This window comes from Berghia stephanieae, chromosome 2 (assembly GCF_034508935.2).
Source record: "Berghia stephanieae isolate SIO BIC M18660-M18661 chromosome 2, UCSD_Bste_1.3, whole genome shotgun sequence".
Taxonomy (NCBI): domain Eukaryota; kingdom Metazoa; phylum Mollusca; class Gastropoda; order Nudibranchia; family Aeolidiidae; genus Berghia; species Berghia stephanieae.
In genome coordinates, this window is record NC_088361.1 from 93640948 (window position 1) to 93666578 (window position 25631).

Below are 25631 nucleotides of genomic sequence, written 5' to 3' on the forward strand. Positions count from 1 at the left end.
TTAACCCTGGAACAAATAAAATGAATAGAACGACTTGTAACAAGGGAAGCTACTCTGATCTGTTTCACAATGTAAACTACTGAAAAGAGCTTTGGACTCGAGAAACTTCAACCTCAAGCCAAGCACATCTTCTTATGCTATCTAGATAGTACTAGGCTACCGAGACTAGACCTTCAAATTAGAAAAGAAAAGAAAGATGTTTTCAACCCCTTGACTTGAATGATCACAACATGTTAGTCTTGTTGGACAGAGTGGAGTTGTAAAATATTAGTCTGGTCACAGTTGAAAAGTTGAAAGTGAAAGCTAAAGTAAGAATGAGTGCACACTTCGTTTTGTTAAAGTTAAAGGCTATCTAGATAGATATTTAAATTCTGTATCATCATCATCATCATCTTCTTCTTCGTCTTCCTCTCCGCCTCCTCCTCCTGTTTCTTCTTCTTCTTCTTCTTCTTCTTCTTCTTCTTCTTCTTCTTCTTCTTCTTCTTCTTCTTCTTCTTCTTCTTCTTCTTCTTCTTCTTCTTCTCCTCCTCCTCTTTTGGCGAAGTCCCCAAGTTGAATTTAACGTAGTGTTTTTATGCACCTCCGTCACGCATGCGCATTCCACCCAATTTCATCAGCGAAATTGTGTTTCTGTATTTGGACACGGCGAGAGTTATATTGTGACATCTGTAGGATGTTTTTGTTAATAAATATAAATATAATAAACAATACCGTGATTTTTCCTTCTTGCCGCGTACGGTCAGAGACTGGAACCAGCTTGACGCTAAAGTGACCGAAGCCAGTACAATTGATGCTTTTGTGGCAAGTTGCTATGCTTAGACCTTACACAAACCATCACTGACCAACGTTGACGACCCCTGAATGTCCCTGGAAATTGATTTTAGACTAACGATTATAAACAAGGAATACAGAGAGATTAGAAAGCAGTTTCATATTTGCCATAATAATCAACCAATTGATTGTGGGCAATCAAAGGAAGAAGAATTTAAAAAATCGAAATATAAAACCAGAAAATAGAAGTTGCATTGAATGAAGGAAAAATAATGTTTTAGAAAGACCTTATTAAATCTGATGAACAGTCAGGTGGCTCCGTAACCCAGTGGACAAGCTGTCAGACTCTAACCTTGAAAGTACTGGGTTCGATTCCCATTGTAGAAATATTTTTTTTTTAAAGTTTACTTTATTGAGAAAGACATCATTTTTTTTTTCTTTCTATTTTTGTTTGTTTGTTTGTTTTTTTTTTCAAAAACTTTTTATCATGTGTTTAAAAAACTTCGATTTTAATTTTCTAAAATTATTTATTTATTTGAGATCAGTATTTGTGTGCCATGTTTCGTTTTACTTTTGAATTTTTAAATTATTGTTATTATTCTTTCATTTATTATCATTGTATAAACGTACATCGGTAATCACTAAGCAGTGTGCTAAACTACAATCTAAAACTATTTAAACCTCATGGACGTATGCAGCAACATTTTCATTAATTTACCATCACCGCCAACGGAGGTGCATAAAAACAGTGCGTTTTTATACACCTCCAACGGAGGTGCATAAAAACGCCACCTTAAATCTTTTCTCGTCTGGCTGTAAGTAAGCTTTATTAAATTATAACTAGGCAGCTTGCCTAAGTAAAGTAGTAAAGTAATATTTTTGTAATATTTTCTTTTAGCTTCCCATGCTTTCATGAAGATATACGTAGTAACAATGATAATATTATGATTAAAAGTATCTTTTATTTGGTTAGTTAAATAATTACATTAATTTTGACTCTAATAACTCTATTTAGTTTCTTTCATTATTTTATTTTTATTATATCAGGTTTTTTAATGAACGCAACATGAGTATCTGCTGATTTTTCTAACTTGAAGTCATGTCTACCTTTGGCTCAAATAACAATGCTGATGAGGAAAAGACCTCAGATATAGATGACAAGATTCTTACTGAAACCATTTATGGTAAGTGAGGCAAGCAATCTTACAATAATAGCAAGTCAAGTCACCATTTACCATAATTTCTTGTATTCAGTATTTTGCAAAGTGAGGAAGAGGACTTTTATTGGCTGTTTGATACTGACTGCGATAAAAATTTCATTGTAGTATTTAGGGCAAGTGCATCTGCTTAATTTTTTACTCTGTTTATCATCATCGTCCTCATCCATCATCACATTACCATCCATCACCTTATCACCACCATTTAAAAAATTATTATCATCATCATCATCATTATTAAAAAAATTTTTTTTATGAGTGGTCCCTGGCTAAGTTCCTAGTCATTGGAATGCAAGAAAAATGGGCTTTATACATACATATATCTATACAGATGGTGATAGTACTTTTGATGCATTATATTCTTCCTTTTTCTTTTCATGTTTTATTATACAGTGGAATTCTGTTTCAACAAAGTCTTCGGGTCTGGGCCTCTGACCTCGTTGTGTCCCACTGTAAAAAAATGAATTTAATATTCTTTACTTAAATTTCACATTCACATAAAAATTCTTCAAGCTTCAAGCACCATTATTTACATTTTTATGTGAATGTTAAGGTAGAGTTAGGTAAGAATAGGTAGAAAATACATCACAGTGAAAACATAACGGCTTAGAAGCTTTAATGTAATTTTCAATTGATGATAATTATTATACATTCACAGACCTTATTGCTTGTATAAGGGATCCGGAGAAAACAGAAAACCTTGAAGAGCTGAATGTAGTTTCAGAATCTGGTGTGGTAGTTCAAAGACTCAAAGACGGTCAAATTATTGCCAATATAGAATTCGTTCCAACTGTGCCTCATTGCAGCCTTGCATCCATTATAGGTAATTGCCTTTTACTTTGTTACCATTGGTAATATTTTCTTTCGAATGGTGCTAAACAATTCTATCAAACAATTTTCCTATTACGTACAAAACTGTGAACGGTAAAATGTTTTAAATCGTTAAAAAAAATGAACAGCAGCTTACCCTACATTTTCATGATTTAGAAAATTTCTGTTCCATGTCAGTCAGCACCTGTCAACTTTCTGATTTTGTAAGCAGCTGAGGCAGGGTTGGAAATGTAACCCTGTATTACCCCAAGTCAACTTTTTAAAAGAATTAATGATTCAATTTTATATAATTTAATAATTTGTTCCATCTTTCAGGTCTGTCCATAAGAACCAAATTGGAAACTTGTTTGGCTGAAAAATGTAAGGTAAGTATTGGGTCATGTGCGATTTTCATGTTTGTAGAAGACAATTATAATAATATAGATTGGCTATTTTCAATGGGGAATTCTAATATCAAATTAAAATTAAAGTTAAAATAAATTACCTAAATATTCATGTATTTTTTTTTGGTACCTTTTTATAACTCATGGATTAGAGGTGTAATTACCTTTGGCTGGACTATATGGTTTGGAAGATGTGGTCTTACAGATTAGTCAAAGATTTCAAAATTCATCAAAGAGGCAATAAAGATCATAAACCATCCTCTTGATGGCATATAAAGAATTCATGAAAAGCTGATTGATAAAAAAAATGCATTTGCAACCATCAAAATAAAAAATAGGCATATATTATACCATGAATTCAGTCTCATATGGAAGCAGGTTTTGTCAGATTAAATGCAGGACCAATAAGTACAAATCAACATTCGTTCCATCAGCAATAAAAGTGTTGAATAATTCATTAAATACATCTAATCCAAAGAATGACTGGTTGATTTATTTATTGATTAAACTGTTAAGATGATAATAATAATATTTAATGTCAGACCACCACAGGTGTGTAACAAATTGAAAACAATTTGAATCCATGTTGTGTGTGTGTATTTGTGGGTGCCTGCATTTGCATGAGATAGAGAGAGAGGATAGGAAGAAGAGAAATGTTTGTTATTTCAGTCTCTATGATGTGGTTAACTTCATATATCTATATATATATATATATATATATATATATATATATATATATATATATATATATATATATATATATATATATATATATATGTGTGTGTGTGTGTGTGTGTGTGTAGTTATCATTTAACATATCAAGTGTAACTAAATGACAAATTGCCTTGTTTATTGTCAATAAAGATCTATTACTATTATTATTGTTATTAAGGTTATGACTGAAGAAAGCTGATTTTTCTTTCTATGATGATTGCATATTTACTTGTATGAAGGATTGTGTAATAAGAATTCTCTTTTTCTTTATTTCAGATTGATATCAATATCAAGAAAGGGACGCATGATACCGCTGATGAAAGTAAATTTTTTCTTCAAAATCATAAATTACAATTTAAATATTAAAAGTTATAAACAAAAATGAATATAACAGCTTCAAAAAAGAAAAAAAGTACCAAAACATGGGAAGTTTCGGGCTCAAAACCCTTCTTTAGCCAACAACAATAAACAATGAAAACATAAATACATAACTGCTGTCGATCTGGTTTTTAAGTAATGTATTTGTGTTTTCTTTTTTTGTTTGTTTTTGGCTGAAGAAGGGTTTAGCGCCTGTAATATTTCGCGTTGGGTATTTTGATATTTTTTGAAGCTGTTATATTCATTTTTTCATGTGTCATTATACTCCTCTATTGACATTTGTCTTCATAAATTGCTCTTGTACATCACTGTTCATTTAGTCATTTTTTATTTGATTTGAATAAAGTAATTGGTAAATTCATATTCCTACTTGTAAGAGATTCATACTTCTCGAAGACTTTTGTGCAGCAATTATAGGGTCTTGGTCTTGAAAGCTATTAAAATGATTGAAACTGTAGACTTCTACTCAAAAAGAGAGAAGTTTGTATTTCCACTAGGTACAATTTTGTGAATTATCAAAACAATTTAGATTTTCAAAAAGCCATTTGCAGGGAATTTCTCGATGGAAGAAAAGAGGAAAGGTACTTATTTCTTTCAATAATACTTTGCGAAACTTTTCTCTTGAAAATGAGAAAATGTTTGCAGTTCATTCTGTGAAAAAAGGAAAAGGAGAGAAATTCTAATTTTGAAAGAGATGAATTTTCTTGTCTCGGGTTTCTCCATTCCTTTTTCATTAGTTAATATTCTTGGTTTATTTTTTGTTTGTCAGTTTACTCAGTTTATAGTGTAAAAGGGTGTTGATGTTCAAATATGTAAATCCAAGAATTTTTTTATCATAATATATCCAGTATAGCGTTCTGGTAATTGAACTACTGTGATCTCACGCAGTTTAAATGTAATTCTGTGTAATTTTAGTTGTGAATTCCTATTCATATATGCTTTTTCTTTATTTCATTCCACAGTAAATAAACAAATCAACGACAAAGAGAGAATATCTGCTGCAATGGAAAATCCAAACTTGCAGAAATTGATACAAGAGTGTATAGACGATAGTGGTGGTTATTGATGCAATGCAACATTAGATGTTTTCTACTCTATGCAATAATCCATTCCCCTTTGGAAATACACATATGTCTTGACGAGGTTGCTCTCATATAAGATTGTGCCATACTTGAAGCATATGTAATATTAACTGAGAGAATTCTGATATTATATTATGTTCTTCACTAGCTGCATGTTTCAGAATTATGTTTCCCTGTCGCGCATAATATTATGAATAACCTTGTGTTGGGTATCAAATGAAACTTTATTCATTTACCTATTCAACATAAGAACTGTTAAGCTCCACACTTCTGCATTTGGTGGTCCCTACGGTCAAGGATGGTGACCAGTGGCTATTTGTCCAAGATCATCATTGCATTCTGGTCCTTGTCTTTAAATACCTTGAAGCATTTCTTTCACCTTAGCAAAGAGATGGAAGTCGCATGGGGCAAGATCTTGTGAATAGGGTGAGTATTCCAACAATTGCTAGAGTAGCCCTCGAGAAGCTCAGTCACAATTCTTGACTTATGAACAGGTGCATTGTCATGATGCAGAATGATACTTCGGTCAAGCAAAGTGGGTCTTGTTTTTTTTTTTTTTTTGTATCGCTGGTCTCAGTTTGTCTTTTAGAATGAATCTGTAATAGTTTCTGTTAATACTTTGACCAGGTAGGACAGGCCAGTTCAGTTGTCCCAACAGTATTGCCACAAGTGACAACTGGAGATATCCCAGTGTATTCCTCATCCTGTATGTCAGATCTCCCATCTTCAACTGACCCACCTTCTAAGTTTGAATAGAAGGAGTATTGTGCTACAAAACTTTCCAAAAGTTTCTGTGTTTTGCAACAGCAGACCTGGCGAGAGAGTTGAAAATTTGATGACAACCTAAGCATCAAAGTGTGAGAAGGTTGTATCAATGTTTCGCTCTGCCATTTTCTGATTACGCTTTTACAAGGAGCAAAAGTACAAAGCTCTATGAAACGACAATCAATATACTTGGCATTGAGATTTCTTAGATATGGTTACATATTCTCTCAAATTTTAGTAGTTCTAGGTTGCTAATAAGTGAAGTTATAGAAGAGGGAAACTTAATTCTGAAACACGCCTCGTAGTTAAATCTGGGCATGAATATAGATTTTGTCAATAGAAAATTTGTGAACAGTCAAGATAAAGTATTTAAAATTGTGAATAATAAATATAATTTATGGTAAGTCCTTTAGCTTTTTTTAATGCAATTGTTACAGAGAGCCATAAGGCCCACGAAGCTGGAGTATTTCATACTTTCATATGGTCAAACCGGCAGTTTCGATTTCTTGCTCCACATCGGATAGGGCGTTAGTTTATTTGCAAAGTAGGCCTACTTTATATATATACCAATTCTAACATCCAGCTCCATAATCACTGTTGGGTGAGGAGAATAAAATGTCTGCTTAATGCCTTTTCTTAATTAAAACATACCATCAAGGTGTCTTATCACTGGTTCAAACCTTATGACTTTATTTAGGTGTTGTGAGTCCAAGTCAATTCTCTCAAAAAAGCCATTAAAAATGAAATCTTTGAAGAGACCACCAATAAATTGTGAGGAGAAAAAATTGCAATTCGTAAATTTTGATTCGTATGTAATGAACAGTGGCTATGCATGTGAAACAAATGTTTCTGGCTTCTAGATCGAATTATAATCTCCCCAAATGGGGAGTTGTGACAAATTAGGGTGTATGATAAAGATCTGAAAAAAATGTGTATGAAACAATTTTAGACAAGGAAAAATAATCAGCCTGCCTTGACTGAGGATCGAACCTCAGACATCCTGATTACCTGTAATTTGGAGGTCTTAGGTTCGATTCCCAGTTGAGTCACGCTGATATTCAGGATGTTTTTTTTTTCTTGTATTTTTCTTTACTGCTTTGTCTAGCACTATTTCATTCACACTTTTTTGAGACAAACATTAGTTGTATAAGAAAAGTGCAATGAGATATTGTATTTTACGAAAGATTTTGCCTGAATGATTAAAGGATTATTGAGTGTAAGTAATGAAAGATGTAATGCATCTGTTTGTTTATTTGTTTAGAAAATAAATTGTTTATATTCCTTACTTGCTTTGTTCAATATTCATTATTTTATATTGTTTAAAATTTCTTTTGATCCCCTCTCCTCCTACCACCACCTCATGATGGGTTGTGCTCTTGTCCTCGTGCTATATCCATTGTCTCCGATTCTCTCCCCCCCCCCCTTTGCCCTCTTGTATTTTATTTTAGTCTTCCTCCGCTCCTATTTGGTTTTTAGTTCTTGTCCCAGAAGAAAACCTGGGTATGTTCATTTGCAGACGTTTTTTATTAGAGAGAGAGAGGGGGAGGATAACTTTTTGGAGCCATAATTATCTGATTTCAGTAACTTTAGCAATGGCTTGCTATTTTGACAATCACACCTCTTCCTTCTTATTGATGCTGAAAATGAACTAATTTTGTACAATCCTTTTATACAACCATCTATTATTTCTGTCCGTTTTTGGAATGAACTGCAGCATGGCACAGAGGTGTTCACCAGTAGATACTTGGTTTCCACACAAAATAAGCTGCAAGGTGTGTCATCATATGTCACACATCCCCCCCCCCCCCCCCCCCCACTTCCCAACGGGGTGCTTTAGAGCTGCCAACCCATAATGACAGTAAACCAATCAAGTCTTGAACTTTTACAAAATAGGAATTTCACTTCAAACATCGGATATAGTTAAGAGCTCTCCAACTCTGAGTTTTTGGACAGTCTTGATGAGTTTTTAAAAAATGAACACTCATACTCATATAGCACATTTCTACCGATTTACCATGCTCAGTGAACTTTACAATGTTTCATTTATTCTCCCAACAGGCCATATGGAATCATATTTCCATTTCATACAGTACAAGTTGCCTATTGGACAATTTTTTTTTACTGTAACTCTTATATCTATCACTGCCCGTAGCCGAGTACTCACTCGCACCCAAGTCAACTGGGGTAATGTGTTTTAAGTGCTTTACCCAAGGAAACAACAGGACCAGAATTTTTCACTGTCACCTATACTGCCAATGACTATGCTTAACATCTCTTGAGTCTTGTGACAAGACGAGATACTGCCGAGCCATATTGTTTTTGATTGTTATTTAACATATTATCATTGAAATAATTCGTGTAAAAACAACAAATGGAATTTATACACAATTTATTGTTCGAAAAATTGATCATGTCTCATTCTCCAATTCTTACATTTTGAATGGAGGGAACTTGCATCTTATTTCAAGTAGGTACTTTTGCTGCATAAATTAAAAGTTAATTTTAAAATCTTTTTCTATACTCTTCTGTATGTACACTCACAACTCTCCAACCTTTTGAACAAAATATTTTCTTCTTTTTATACATTTGTTAAAATTATATCAAACTTTGGATAAAATGGGTGATTCCTGTTGACAGCAGACGTTTGTTTGATGGATTATCTATATTCCTTCTTGGAATGCCCAGGCGACAGCAGCTAAGATGCTGTGTGGTAGGGCGCAATTTTTAAAAATCAAAATTTTTAAAAACCCACCTTTTAAAGTGACTGGTAGTTTTCTTCTTTGTTTTAGTTTTTAATGAATGAATTAATAATTGCATTGTAACCGAAGACTTAATCAGTAAATTTGTTCAACGAGAATCAATAAATGGCATGTTTATCCATCTATGACACGTACATTCTAAAAAAATATACTTTATGAAATTCAACTTCAGAAAAAAAAGAAATCAAAAAACCCATTCAGCTAAATAAAAATTAACTTAATTGATAAAACAAACTGCATTCCAAACACGATCACTTTAACACAGCTTCTTTTTATATATTTGTGGAGAAAGATTTAATTTATTATAATAATATAGAATTAAGCTTTTAAATTCCTTGTCGAGTTTGTATCCCACCAACTTATGTTTCATGAACACTTATCGTCATCAAGATTTACTGAACAGATATTTCGATTTTTCTCTTATTTTTTTGTTATTATTCCATCTATGAAATACCTTTTAACCGAAATTTTGAAATATACATATATTATAGGTTTAAACAAAAGACATTTACTTTCACACAAACACAAATCTACAATGCATATTTTTAAGCCTCTCGTGCTTATCTTCACGAAATTTTTTTTTCGACAACTATTTCCCACTTTTGTCCAATCAAAATAAGTACATCCATTCATTGAACCATTTTGCTCGTCCTAACATTTGTAGTTTTCGAAATTCATTAGATGCAAAACTTGCAAAACTCAAAGTATATTTCACATGAGATGGATACACCGAGTGGCAGCAAAGAAAAAAGAGGAGTCACAAAACAATCCATAATGTTTACATTCTTCCACGTCACAAGCAGATCTTCTTGTGATCAATCTGCTTAAGTTTACTCAACAGACTTGCTACCTTCACACAGAGATAGGATGACAAATTTACCCATACAAAAAGAAAGTGTAAACAAAAATTAGCATTGTAACTTTGGAGAAATAAATTGATGATGATAATTTAATTTCATTAATAGGACCTGATCTGGGAGTGCGACAAGTGGTTCCGTTTTTATCATTACAATCAAAATGGCATTTCAAAACTCTTTTTAAAAAATTAAAAGTAAAATATTGCTCCTAGTAAATGGAAGCACCTATTGGGATTGTCGTCCTGCTTTTAGAGCAGTCCTTGCATTTAGCAAAGCTATATACTACTATATATGTATGTGTATATTTGATAACATTGCAGTTGAACATTTACCTCAAATTTTATATCAAGTTGATAAGCACAGCCTTGAGCAGTCATATCAAATGGAAGCTATGCTAAACATTCGACAAAATTCTTACACCGTTTGTTCTAGCCACCACATTATAAGATCCTATATGAACATATAGATAAAATAATCAATCTAAAACCCACTGAATTGAATCTAGAATACAGTTCATTATCATATGGCATTTAATCTCATCCTGGGTCTAATTTTTAAAAACCAATTTTATATTTCTTTCTCAACAGTTGACTTTGAATTCATGATTTATTTCTTTGACTTTGACATGCTGAGCTTCCTATTAACTCAGTTTGCTTGTGAGCTTCAGTTCCAATGCATCCATTGCAATTCTCCCTGGTTCAAAAAAGTAATAAATTGTAATGAATGTTGAGTATTTCAAACTATTTGTTACTCGGCATTAACAAAATGAATTCTCTCAACTAATCACCATCATCATAAGAGTCAAGAGGCAATCCTTTTGTTTTGTTTTTATATGAGCAAAATAATTACGGCATGAAAAATCTAAATTTGTGACAGCAAGCTTAGTCTGAAATGAGTAGGGCTACTACAGTGGAATCCTAATAAAGTCAACAACGCAGGACCAAAAAGAATTGTTCACTATAAGAAAGGTTGAGTTTATCCATTATCAATGGAACATACTTAGATAAAAACCAGAAAATTTGGAACCAGCAAGATGTGTTGACTTTAAATACAAGTTAATTTTATGAGTGTTGACTCAATGCAGATTTCACCTTAAATTATAAACATAATATATATATTGATCTTTTAAGGAAATAATTTATAGGCAAATTCAAAGTTGTGAAGAGGGTTGGTAGAACAGTATCAGTTGTTAAATTAAAAAACAAGAATGTTAAATAATTGCAGATTTGTCAGCAACATGCATTTCATTCGTTTGATAAGCAACTTTTGACGGAACGTAGAAATTTAGATCACTGTGAAGGCAAAGCAATTTCAACTTTGACTTAATTATAAATAAAAGAACATCAAAGAAATATTCTGATAATCAAGTTGGAGATAATATTATTTTTCATGTATAATTATCACAGCAGTATATTGAGTTGTTAGGAGTCACACGCAGATAATAATAATAATAAATTTAAAAAAAACAACAACAAAAAAATACCCAACACATTATGGTTGCAGCCAAACATCTTTACCTATTATCACACAGCAGTTGTTTTCATGTATTTACGTTGAAGTTGTTTGCTTGAAAACAAAATAAAAGATTTCTCCAGTTTATAATAAAATAATATTAGACTTATCTCCCATTAACAATAAAATAATATTAATATTAGACTTACCACCTATATAAAATTAAAACAAAAAATGAAGTCTGCAATTTATTTGATTGTGACCCTCTTCAAGACCAAACTTAAAAATATGGTAAGATATAAATTTATTTTTATTTAATATCACAATACTGTTCGAGTTTTCTTATCACATAAATACTTTACATTGATACTTGACAGAAACACTTTAATATAAACACACTGCTCCATTCAGTATATATTAATTTTTGTTATTATCGACGACTAAAATATCAGTCATCGAGAAAAATTTATTAATGAAGGAATGGACCAGATTTTAAAATAAAATGATGTAAAATAAAATTCAGTAACATTTAAAAAAATAAAAAGTTCAGCAGTCACTCTCTTATCGAGTTGGTGCTCGTAATTCGTCAATTCTAGTATTGGTTCTACTAGCAGGAAATGGAGTTGGAGCATTGGAAGCCAAGTATGGGGATGGATCTGGCATTGATGTTGAGAAAGCAGAAAAGTACTCGGCGGCAAAAGCTATCACGTCATCCGGTTTTCGAAGGAGTAGAAACTGTAAGAAGTCAGCCAGCAAAGCCCGCAACTCTGGATGGTTTCGCATGAATGTTACATGATCTCCCTTCAATTCCTCCTAGAAATTCAAGGAATAATAATAATAATAATAAAAAAATCAAATCAAAGAACTATTCATTAACATGTATTTAACAAGGAATAATGTTTTATCATTAATATGTAATTTAGTTTTCTAAATTGCTTATTTGTAGAGTTGAAAAGGAGAGAAAAAAAAAGTTTTCAAAATTAGCATACAGTGCAACCTCTGGATAACGACACCCCTGAATAACAATAACCCCTGGATAGCGACATTGACGTCTGGTCCCAAATTTTTTGCTGTATATTATTAGTAATAAAAAACCCCAAATAGCAACATACATTTCAGTAAAACCCCTGTTTAGCGACATCGTTATAGCAACAAACTGCAGTTGAAACAGATTCTTGATACCCGACCATCGTCATCTCATACTCTTAATAAAAAACGCTTCACCCCCCCCCCCCCCCCCCAATGAGATCGCTTTGTTACTGACCAATCAGAGCGCATGTTTACTACACTGCATGAATTCAGCACTAGTTCATATGGAACCACAGCAAAAGAAGTTATCAGTGGATGGAACTCTCAAGGGTCCAATAACCTTCCCTGTTAACAACCTGTCTGAGGTCAATGGAGGTAAACTGATATCGGGCAATGCTGTATCCAATGGCCACAATTATGGATGTTTATGGTCTTATATTATAATACACGTTGGAATAGATGGGAAAACAATGACAGCCTCTTTCACTTTATTGTTTTGATTTACAAAATCAATTATTGTATTTCTAAACTTCAGTCCAAATTGGATATTATTGCGGGTAATACCTAGTTGGGTTTTTTTTTAAATACCGTAAGATGTAAATCTAACAATTTTAAGTGCTTGTAAATTATGGATCACTTAAATAGAAAATTTGATATTCAAAACCCATCATCAACATCGCATGGACTTCAATTAATACGTATTAAAAGTAGATGTGAGCATCTGTGTTCTTGTGCGATATTATAATTTTGGCACTTGATTTTCTTGATTTATTCCTAGTTTTGTTAAATAGCGCTGGAGCACTGTTTACGATCAAAACAATGACAATACAATGGGAGACTGAAAGTATAACTGGTATCCCTTTGTAAACAGGAGAAATACACATTTTGACGTCGTTAGGATGTGTCGTCTCTCAGGCACTGTCAGCGCATTGTACTGTATGTATTCACAGGTCTCACCACGCCCCCTTTTTCCGCCATCTTGAAAACCTTGAAATAACGACACACCTGGATAACGACATAATTTCCCGATCCTGGGCAATGTCGCTATCCAGGGATTGCACTGTATGTAAATTTCCTAGCAAGTTGTGTTATTTCAAATCAAATGTATAAAAATGAATCAGACAGGTTCTCAACATGCCTAATCGGAAGATGGCAAAACTTTGTGAATTCCCAATTTGGGAATTGTCCAACAAAAATGTTATTTGACTGCTCATGATCTAATTGAAACATTTTTTGCTTTTAAATATGACATTTTGTGTTGGTTCAAGACGTAGATTATGCATGTGACTTACTTTACGGTCGAGAAATTTTGAATGAAGTTGCATGTCTTCCTCCCAATTTATTTCCTTCTTTTCAAACACTGGTTTTGGGGTTTCCTCGTCTGAGAATAATAAGAAAAATAAAAAGCAGTGAAATTATTTTTCATTAAGCAAATGAAAACATGAGTTAGGGTTATAAAACCAAGAAATGACAACGAATGACTTGAGATGACTGTTTTCAATCTTACTACAGTGGAAAATTATGAAATCAACACTCTTAAAGTCAACACCTCTTGTTGGTTTAAAATGTTATGTTCTTTATCTAAGTTTGTTCCATTCATATTGGATAAAGTCAACCTTGCTTAAAGTCAACCAATCTATCTGGTCCATCTGTATTGGCTTTATCAGGATTCCACTGTAATTGATTTAGAATTCCCTTGACATTTTACATCAAACGAAGAAATACAGCTTACCTCTTTCAATTCTTTGTGGAACTTTAGCAAGTTTCATTGTAACTGGGGATCCCACTTGAACTCTGTTGGTCAGATGTCTGTCAAATGAAGGATATTATCATTTTATTGGTATTTCAAACTGTATGAGGTTTAAATCAATAAATAGTTGATCAAGCTATGCCACTCAAAGGTTTGCATTATCATTTAAAGATATATTAGGGATAGTAATGATAATAAGAATAATATTTCCCCAGAGGTGCTCAAGGACACTTACTACAATAATACCCCATTGAAACCGTTCATCACTTCCAAAAATAATTCCATTTTATTTCAATAACATTGAAGGTTATTTTTTATCCTTATAACATACTCTCATCAAGTACACACTTCAAATTTGAACTAATTTGAGATAGTCCATTTCTAAAAATAAATACCAAGTATATAAACGATTTCTTTTTTTATTGCTAATTATTTCCTAAATTTTGATGTTAAGGTTTAAACATGCCTGCCAATGGAAAATTTTAAAAAAAGTAAGAAAACTTCCCGAAAGTCGAGAAAAAAAGATTAAATTTATTGAGAATGAAAAGATTTAATATATCTGCCACTATTTCAAATGAAAAATAAAAATCACATAAAGACTCTTTGGTCAGAGGGGCACTTAAAGTCAGTAAAAATATTTAAAAAGTCTTTCAGCTAAACCATGGAAGGGCACATATAGTGTTTTATATACATTATCTACATGGTGGCAGGAATCACTATCAATATCCAAAAGATGAGGAGTCAGTTTATCGGAATATCAGAGGAGTAGACGATAGTGTGAAAAATTAAAATAGCGGAAATCTGCTAATTTGCAGACATCTGGCAGCTATGTTTAAAGGACAGACATTTGCACATTTCTTGTGTCACAAATTGCTGTACCACGTCTTCATCATTGGATCTGTACGATACATCGTTATGCTTCTTTTGTTTAATGTTTTCTAATTGCTTCTTTCACCATTATGTTTGATCAATCACTCAATTGAACTCCGAGATTCAGATTAGGTTTCCATGTTGGAATTTTATATATATTTTAAAAAAATGACAAACACCTTTGCAAACCATCAAAAGTAAATTTAAACTTCATATAAATAAGAGAAAGCTAAATACAAACCCATCATTCATGAAATATGACTGCCATGTAACAGGTAAATCAACAACTGAGTTAATTGTTCTCTCTATCCCATACACCCTAAGCTCCACATCTTCCACAGTTTGTGTACGTTCATCCAGGCTTTTCTGAAAACAATTAATTTGATCAACATAAATTATATTAGGATAACAAAGAAGTAAGCAAGCTAAATCAAAAATGCACACAACAAAGATGAAAAAACACAAAGATTTTTAAAAAAAACATTTCTTTTGTGTCATGCTCACCTTGCAATGACGGGTGTATATGCGCATTACAAAAAAAACAAAACAAAAACAACCAAATAACAAAACCCTTTATGACTCACTGGTAAGCACGTACTTAAATGTAAAATAAATAAACTTCAATCATTGAGATGACTTTCAAAACCTGCAGATAGTAAATAAGTTAACAATCTCAAACAATCTTTTGAACAGCATAGAATCACCAGTGAAAATTAAAATATTCAAAACATTCAGGGTATTGTTTTATGATGTAATAAAGACAAGTATTTTTTCTCTCTAGTCGCTAAATAAATGACAAAAAATTACAATTTTCTCTAAATGATGAAAATACGACTGAGCATCTTCAATAAAGAAATCGATCTTGAGACATTTGTTGTTTTTTTTTTTTTTAGTGTTCGGACTGTAAAGTAATAATTGCCGCCCAAATCGCCCGCTAAAAAAACATCTCAAACAGTCCAAATCGCCCGATATCGCCCGCCAGCATGGGTGAAAGTTACTCAATGATATTAATCCTGCAAAGGCAGGTGCTCAGAAAAAAAAATCCTGCAACTACCAATAAGAGGAAAAAACAGAAGTGCGGTTAATTATATAAATGCCGTTTTTTTTCATTTTCGAATTCCGGCCAGACAAAAAAAAAACAAACGGCGAGACCTCTTTTTCAAAAATAAAAATCCGGCCATGCCGGATTTTTCCGGCGAACTTTCACCCATGCCCGCCAGGTACCCAGCATCTTTGAACCCATAAACTAAAAACGTGTGTAGAACCACTTCTTTTTATTTAGAAAACGAAAGTAGAGAAAGGGTGAAAGTGAAACTAGAAATTTCCCGATCGTTTTTATCTCAATTCGTTTGTCTGCTGTGATTTTTTGAAGTTTGTCGACCAAATCGGTTGTGGTAACGTCCTTTTTTTTTTTTTTTGTTGTTGCTGGAATCACGTTTGAATTCCTTAATTCTCGGGTGTGATCAACGTTTTTTAATGGATAGTGATGATGATAGTGCTCATTCAGACACTGAATCAGACATTGAGGTTGAGTTGGATGCGTATTTTGATGACATTGACAATGGATTTCATGTGTTTTAATATTATTACATATTTTTCAACTTTAACATTTTTTTTCAAATCAAAATATGAATCAATAGTCCAAAACAATACATCAAATTAAAGGCCATTCATTCTTCTTTCCAAAACAGCTTTTATTTTGTTTCTAGCATGCCTCACATACTTGCAATTAATTTTTTAATGAAGTGTACTATGACATTTGGAAGAGTTATCTCCCCTCGCATGGTCTGTGAGAGACATTTTTTCAGATTATGCCCGGACAGCAATGGGTTAAAAGGTTATCAAGTGGTAATTCTAAATTTAGGTGGTATGTCTTGAGGTCAATGAGCAAGTTTCTGCCATTCATTTTGAGAGGATAGTTAAAAAGAAGAAGCAAGCTTTTAGGACTTACATATTCAGAAAAAGTGTGGAGCGGGCACTTATACCAATAATGAAGGGTTTAAAAAAACTTATATCAACAATGAAGAGAAATGGAGGGAATGGAGAGTGCCAGATAAAACCATATATTTCTCATGACTTACATATACAACTTGGCACAAATTTGTCTCAGAATCAAATGAAATGAATTGCAGTTCTGTTTCCATGCTCTTTTCGATGAGAAGTCTGTGAAGGAGTAGATTGGAGCCTGTTGAAGAAACAATGTCCGATAGAATTTAAGTGTATTGCATTTAAGACTTGAAAGATGGACAAAAAATGGTGACTCTTCAGTTGTCTTGTAACTGAGGGGATGAAAAACACCAGGGCAATAGAAAGATGGGCAAATGAGAGACTCATAAAGTCAATTGGAAACAAAAGGCTCAATACCTGCCCGTTTTAATAAAATCAAATAAGAATATTGATATCCTTAGACTTAGACGAGTAAAGGTGGAAACTTAATGCTGCAATACAAGGACAAACAATCTCTGAACATTACAGAGTAAGAAAAAATTGTGCTAGCTTTTCCTTTTCTGTATGTTGACATTAGAAACTCCTTTAAATGCTATGAACGGTCTGAAAAGTATTATGTCGGGTGAACCTGGTGTCATTGATTTGATATTGAGCTTTACCTATAAAATTTGAGTAATAATAAAAACCTTAATTAAAAAAAAGACTTCTGCTCCTTCAACTTATAAAGAATGTGAATTTCATAATTCTGATCAATCTGGGTTTAATCTCAATTTTATTTTTCTAGAGTTCATTCTTAATGAAAAGGGGGTAGCAAAAAGTCAAGACTATTATCTTAACTCAAAAGGTATAATATTCATATTACAGCCCTGTTACTTTTGTTGTGTATGCAGCCATCACATTCCTCTACGAGTGTATAAATATAGATACATACCCTCTGAGACAAATCCTTTCATCTGATCAAGAGGAATAGTTTTCGATGTTCTCTGTACATCCTGAAAGAACAACAATGGCAACAGTTATGGAGGAATTATTTGTGAAGCATTACATGGGCAATAATCATGCTATAGCAAATTTATTGGGTGGAAAAATAAATAAATGGAAACTATTTAGTTGACTAGCAAGTAAAAATACAATTTTGGTCGATTCAAATATGAAGATATGTTAAGCATAAATAAATAATAGAGGATCAATGATTATGGATCTTACTGGTTTTAACTTTATCAAGACAAATTACTTAAAATGAGCAAAAATGAACAAATAGTTTGTGTTTAGAAAATGAGAAAGAGAAAAAGAGACACAAGATATTCATTCTTTTTTCCTCAACACTTAATAAATAATGGGGTTTGCATATTAGAAGAGATTAAAATAACATTTGAAATGCACATGATAAACGGATTATAAAAAAGACATCCCATCTAGGCTATTATCGAGGCTATCCCATCTATCCCATAATGGTTCAAAATTCTTATGTTGACTAACACTTCTTTATGTCAAAGCTAAGTTTCGTTCAGAACACAATGTGAGTGTTTCATTTCAACCTTAAAAACTGAATGGTCTTAAAATAAAAAAAAGGTTTAATATGCTAAATATATTATCCAATTAACTTTTTCAAAACTTTTAAATAATATGGGATAGCCAATTTGTCATTAAAACTGATCATATTTGCAGTAAGCGACCGTCTTTTTACCTCTCCTTGCGTAATGACTCTGTTGATTTGATAGCTGTCACTTTGTCTAACCAGGAATGTCTTCCTATCTAAGGGACAGTTGTCAAGCTGAAAGTGAGAATATGGATGGCATAAATAGATTACATGTGACAGAATGAAAATACACATTTCTCATTATGTATAGCACTTGTATAGTTCATAACCATGACTAGGTCATGCTCTACGCGCTTCACATTGACAAAAATGACAATCTAAAATATGACTAAGACCCACACAAACAGACATCCTTTCATTTTCAGTTTTTACTTAAAAGAAGAAGAAAAAACAAAAACAAAAACAAACAAACAAAATATCTTTATCAAATAAATGTGAAACATTGACAGAGACTTTACAATATGTTTTGTAAAAAAGTAATGCTTAAGCTTTGATTTAAAAACATTGACACTTCACGAATAGCCCTGGGAAGATCGTTCCATATCTGAGGGCCAAGTGTGAAAACAATCTCCAACCATAAAATAAATAATTTGATGTGTTGTTTACTTGATGCTTAGCATGATCAGATGAAGACCGTAACATTTAGATGGAGAACAGACATTTATGAATTCATTAAGATACCTAGGAGCTAAACCATTAAGATATTTAAAGCAGATAAGGGCGATCTTGTATTTAACCCTTTCTTTCACTGGCAACCAATGCAATTCAAACAGAATGGGCAGCGAATGTTCATATCTCTTTTGTTTTGTAATTAATTTTGCAGTCCTACTCTGAATTGTTTGAAGTCTTAAAATTTTATCTTTAGTTATCCCAGCCAAAGCAGAATAACAATAATCTAATCTTGATAATATATATGTTGTTACTAGCTTTTTCGTTACATCTTTAGTCAAGTAGGATCGTATATTAGCAATTTTCTAGAGATGTGAATTTAAACTTTTGCATAGATTATCAACATGTGAATTCATGCCCAAATCGCTATCTAAAAATACTCCTAAATTTCTGATTGTTTTACTTGATTTTATAGAATTGATATTGGAGCAATGGAGCATACCATTTTATAGGATTGATAAAAATGAAGAGTCCTTTGTGATCTGAGATGGCAAGGTCAATAACTTTAGCATATTTGAATGGGGAATTATGGTTAGGGGAGGTAACCTAGTCTAAAAGGCTGTCAGTTTTGTAAGTAGGTTCATTTATATGTGGAATGAAATCATGGTCAAGAATTAAACGGTTTAACTTGTTAACAAAGTATGTAGCTAAAAAGTCGAAATTAAAATCTGCAGTCAATATAAAAAGTGATTTTTTAATCTACAGTTCTGACAGCATTTGATAAAATTCTTCCAACAATGAGCTTAGCTGATGTGTTTGGAGGTCTATACACATTTATGATTTTGCACGTAGTTGACCTTATTTTAAAACTAATGATGAGTATAGCATGAGTAATATCAGTGCTTGTTTTCAACTGGTAAAAGAATAAATGAATCTAGAGGGAGTAATGAATCTTAATTTGCCCAAATGTGTCATTAAAATATCTATGGATTCTGATTTTATCAGCCCCTACAAAGGGGCTAGCCTATCCAAACCAATACTTCCCATTAATATCGACTCACCTTAACATATTCATGATGTTGTTGCTCTAGCGTATCCAGACATTTGGACACGTGACAAACAATAGACGTACCACAAGGAACTCCATCAATAGAACCATGGCTATTTGCATGAATAAGGAAACATTCTAGACCTTTATATCGGGTAGGCTCAACTGTGACAGTGAACTCTCCAAGTTCTTTTCCAGCATCGGATACTGTGACCAAGTTGTCATCAAACATGACATATTTAAAATCTTCTTCAGGAACTGGAATTGAAAAGATCATAATATTATTCATGGGTTATGTGGCCCACATTCTGAATATCTCTCCATCTTTAACAAAATCATGTCACACTTTTATGCAAAAGCTGTTATGACCCACTATCCAAATCTGGCATTAAGTTAAAATTATCAAAATGTGAATTATTACTTTGTATCAATGATAGAGTTTGTAGACTCATGTCTTGTGATGTTAATTTATCTCCAATGCAACGATCCATCATAAATGTCATGATAAGAATTATACATTATCACACACAAAGATACAAGCCAAGTTTACTACTGAAAGCTTGAAATCCTCTTTCATGCCGTGGAAACATTGTCTCATCATTTATGTCTTTAACAGTGTCTTATTGCTATCTCTTACTGAGTTCCTCCAAGTACTTCAAGGCCTCATTACTTGCTTTTGGAATTTCAACAGGTGTAGGCTGTACTGCAGCTTGATCAGAAACCCCACCAGATACACTAAAGGAGAGGAAACAGTGCAATGAGAGAAGTGTTCCATAGATCGGGCAAAGCAAAGATAAAAAGCTAGCTCAGATGGCACTTTGCATTGCAAAAGAATTTACTAGCCAATCAACTGACTAGTTGTGCAGTGTGAAACATCAGCTAAACTAGCTTGTTGTCTCACTTTGCCCTGTCTATGAAATATGCCTCTGGAAGATAACATTTTTAAGATGATCATGTTCTTAAAGTAAATCAACATGAGTCTCCTCTTTTTTTTTTTTTTTTTTTGACAAGTAACCTATTAATTTGATGGAAAAGATACTTTCCTATATTTTGTTTTTGAACTCACAATCAAACAAGGGAAAATTGTCATTTAATTATTCATTCCACGATTAATGTTTTTTTTTTTTTTTTGATAAATCATCACATAAATGAATACTGGATGATACTGGCTCTGCAGTGTCAAAAGTCTAGTCAGTTTTCTCGAGTTTCAGTGATTGATCATTTCAATGCATAAAATATCTTTTATGTTAGTCTTTTAAAGTTAATATTTGCTAAGTTATAAAAGTACAAAAGGAACCAGGTTTTCTTCACTTATTCCGGCATCCTACAATAAGCATACAAAGGCCTCAAATGACAGCCTCTAATATTAGTGCAATGGTGGAAATTGGAAAGAGATTAGTATTAAAGCAAATGACTCCTAGTATTGCCAACGTTTTAAAATCTTTTTTTTTTTAATGCACGATCCTGTATGCAATGTAATATCCACTGAATGTGCTAAAAGCACTCTACCACTTTGGTTTTAAAAGTCACAACGTCTAAACTATAATATGGTAGTAATGTTTCAGAAGAATAAGAGTTTGTGACAGGAATTATTGTGGTATATGAATGAACACACTAGTGAAGATTCAACTACATTTGATTTTCCAGTTGCTAACATTGAAACATTTAAAACATTTTTTTTTCTTCTTATCTCTATAATATTGTTAACATAAAAAAAAGGAAGAAAAATAAACTTTATGCAATCTTTCAACACGGCAGAGAACAAATAATCTTTTTCAAAGTCAGCCGTTAGGGCATAGAGGTTAAGTGAATTAATCAAAAGAAAAAGATATGAGGTAAGTCAGCATTCAAGAATCAATTAGTCTCTATAATCTGAATAAAGTTGGAATTTAAGATACACTTCTTCAAGAGAGATCTTTCACTGAGTCAACATCAGAATCTTGTCAAACCTCACCAAGTCAACCAACTCTTTCAAAGTACTGGCTGTGGTGCCAGCAATTACAAGATGCCCCCAAAAAATAAAGGCCGGCTCTATTTCTCTGAATGCTCAGGAAAAATAAACTTGAACTCTATTTCTCTGAATGGTCGGCTAGCCTCTAGAAGCTGATGGGTTACGGATGCGAGGTCGATGCAAAAGTAAATGCTCAAAGAGTGGACAGGGAATTCTCACAAATCATCAAGCTAGCGTTTTTTAGGCATATTGTTGACAAAGACAGATTTTATAAAAAAGTTGTCCTATCGCGAATACTCTGCGGCATGTTCACATCTGCACTTCATGCTGCACTATCAAAGAGAGAACAGAAGTAAACCTAAAAAAACAAAGCCAAAGTCTCAAGTCGGGAACAGAGGTTGAAAGACAGGATAGCACAAATTCAAGATAGAAGTCTAACAGAAAGTTGGGAATAAAAGACAGAGCTCCCAAGCACCGGCAAAAGAAAACCCAAAAAAATACATACACATTCACCATTCACACACTCTCGCAAATAACCCAAAAAATATTGAGAACGGAAACCGTTCAGAGAAATAGAGATAAAGTTTATTTTCCCGAGCATTCAGAGAAATAGTCACTTTGAAAAATATTCTGAAAAATGACAGACGATGAATTTTAATATAACTGACGTTTGGGTTTTACAAGCCTTTACAAAATGCATGGTAATAGGTGTTAAAACTAAAACAGAAAGTGGAGAGTATCTCTCTGGAATAGCAGATACTAAAGACAAGTTCAACAAGTGACAAGAAACATGAAACGTTTTTCTTCAAAACAAAACAAACAACAACAAAAAAAACCCAAAAAACCCCAACAAAATAATGATGATAAAATAACAAGAAATGAAGTGAGGAGAGAAGTATCAGAAGACAATTGAGAATAAAAACTTCTGCAGCGATGGGAGTTGACTGATTATGGACCTCCGTAACTGACTTTTCAAAAAAAAAAAAGGGAAGTAAATATATCTAGCATTTTCATTTACAATTAGAGAGTTTAATAGAAATTCTAAATGTAACTCACACACTTGAAAGAGCTGGCAACACAGATTACAAAGCAGTTTGAATTTTGTTTCTATCTTGATTAGAAATGTATTTATGGCAGTTCAAAGTCTGAAATTTCAGACCGATTTTTACCCCAAAATTACCATTGCAAAGTTGTGACCGAAATCGCGTGATGTTAATAAAAAATGGTTAAAACAGTCAATATGGAGTTCTTATCATATATTGTATACCAAAATTTTCGTCTTTTTGAGGACAATGCATTTACATTAATAAAGAGGAAGATAAACATTTCAAATTAACACAATATTACATAATATGACGCAAATGTTACATAATTAAAATCTCGGCTAGACGTAAGAAACAATTTGCTATATATCACTTTTGGATTTATCCCCAATATCTCACTGAAACAATTGAAAATAATTCCCCTCTTTGATTTAATACATAGAGAATAAAAAAGGGTTTGAGAGTATTTAAATGAAAAGATATAAACATGTTGCGTAATGACATAATGAGTTTATTTTTACCTCAGGCAAATTAATTGCATATAAATAAAATGGTAGATTGAAAAAGTTCAAATATATTGAAATGGATTCCCTATTTTAATTTGAAGGAAAGTTCTGGCTTTTAATACTTTAAAAAATTCTGCTGAACCACTTTGGGTTTATTGCTATTACATCATTTGAACTGACAATTAATATAATTTTATTCCCCCCACCCCCTTCTCTCTCAATGTGTGGGGGTGCCAAAATGTATAACTAATACTAATAGAACTTCTCCCCATAATAATTATTAAGGCTAAGGCCTTTAGAATATGGATACAAATGATAACAAACATATCTAAACATATGGGTAAGAAACTTGATGACTTGATGGCAAAATGAAATAAAATTAAAGCAATTCTTATTTTTAAAATATCGATATTATTAATATCGGATTCCACAAAGAGAATAAATATACGAACTTTTAAAACAGAAACTATAAAATCCCCATAAATGTATTCAAAATAAAAACATAGTAAATAATAGTACTGAAAATATTATGGGCTAAATTTAAAATAATACATAACTAAATTTAAAATATCGATATCGTCGGGCAGCCATGATGAGAAGATAATGTAAACATGGCATTTCGGCGCAGAGTTAAAAAGTGTCTGCGCATAGATATAGAGTCATCTTTATATTTATAACGAAGTTATGCACCTTTAATTGAACCCCAAAACGCAAACGGCAATTTCTAGTCACAACTTTCCTATGGGCGAGTTGGGTCACAATTTGACTGCCACTGCTGCTGCTCACTAAAGTGCCTATTATTGAAGAAAAACCTTTCATTTGCCCGGATTCGGGTGACTGTTGGTGCTCGGGTTACAAAATCTCTTTTCTGACTCGAAGACAGTCGAAAATGCGAAAAACGGTTTCCTGGCGATTGACTTCAATTTCAATGACAAACAGTCACAGAGCACAGATATCTATTGTTATTGACATACTGAATACTGACACTGACACTGAGTTGAGGGTGTCGTATGGAATATGAAAAGAAGAACCAATTAATTTGGAAATCATTGCCAGCTATTATCTTATTCAACTTAACTATCAGCTGTTATTTTATTAAACGTAACTATGTTGATAGTGCAGTCAGGACAAATGCCTGAACAAAATCAACAATCTTCATCACCAAAAATGTCGCAAACAAAACACACAGTTCACGTTCAGTTCAGTACAGTACAGTACAGTGTGACATTGAAAAATTTACATTCAAATTGATAAAGGCATGGAACTACCTGGGAGAATGGTGTGAAGTTACACTCGTTGGTCCACTCATATTGTTTAAATCAGGCTATAGCAAGCTTCTTTATACGTCCATTCGTTAGAAAAACAAAACACTTATCTTCACTTTCATCTCATTTATTTATGTCTGTGAAAATTTGCTGCCCGAGTCTCTATGGAAATTTTCACTTCCGGTACACACGTTAGATAACTCTTGTCAGTCAACAGAAAAGACTGACTTGTCACTTGTCAACTGTCACCATTGTCACTCAGCTTGTCCCACTGAATGCCTTTGGGGCGGGGGGTGTGATCGCAATAAAAATTGAATATTTTTTATTGGTTACATTTATTGCACAATTTGAGGGGGGAGGGGGGGGGGTGATCGCAATTAATTTGAATGATAGCTTTATTGATTACATTTATTGCACAAAAACAAACCGCTAAAGTTACTAGTAAATCGTGGGAAAAAATAACGATAAGTATTGAATTGTAAGCTCCATTTTATTAAACGAAGACAGATACTGTGGGCGTTTTGGGTTTCCACTTTATCAACAAAACGATGAATGAAACAAACGATTAAGTAACAAACGAATAACAGCAATCGTGAAACAACGATATTGTAAGTCGAGTTGGTGAAGTTAAAAAGAAAAAGTTGGTTTCTGAAAGACAATGGCATTTGCTATATAGACCTTTTTTTTCAGAAGTAGAGTAGTCCTTCAGAGCTATTATGTACATGGAGACGGAGTTTATCCAGGTTTCAGGTTTCTATAGCGTGAAAAGGACAATAGCAATTGCTTTCTATCCTTTGGATTGGA

At 32.8% G+C, this 25631-nt stretch overlaps 2 protein-coding genes across 2 annotated transcripts; one reads left to right on the plus strand and one right to left on the minus strand.

Moving 5' to 3' along the window:
• The first annotated feature begins 31 nt into the window (after positions 1 to 31).
• On the plus strand, positions 32 to 7426 carry LOC144965896 (cytosolic iron-sulfur assembly component 2A-like). The gene is made up of 6 exons (XM_078901723.1): positions 32 to 308; positions 1819 to 1955; positions 2647 to 2811; positions 3135 to 3184; positions 4193 to 4238; positions 5257 to 7426. Exons 2-6 carry the CDS (start codon positions 1871 to 1873, stop codon positions 5358 to 5360), a joined length of 450 nt encoding a protein of 149 aa, XP_078757849.1. The 5' UTR covers positions 32 to 308; positions 1819 to 1870; the 3' UTR covers positions 5361 to 7426.
• A 1087-nt stretch (positions 7427 to 8513) lies between these two features.
• LOC144965897 (ciliogenesis-associated TTC17-interacting protein-like) lies at positions 8514 to 25014 on the minus strand. Its single transcript, XM_078901724.1, has 10 exons — positions 24831 to 25014; positions 20700 to 20797; positions 20076 to 20320; positions 18493 to 18579; positions 17737 to 17797; positions 16940 to 17043; positions 15100 to 15224; positions 13971 to 14047; positions 13531 to 13619; positions 8514 to 12022 (listed from the first exon to the last, which is right to left on the minus strand). The coding sequence occupies exons 1-10, from the start codon at positions 24869 to 24871 to the stop codon at positions 11771 to 11773; spliced, it is 1179 nt and encodes a 392-aa protein (XP_078757850.1). The 5' UTR covers positions 24872 to 25014; the 3' UTR covers positions 8514 to 11770.
• Positions 25015 to 25631: the final 617 nt, after the last annotated feature.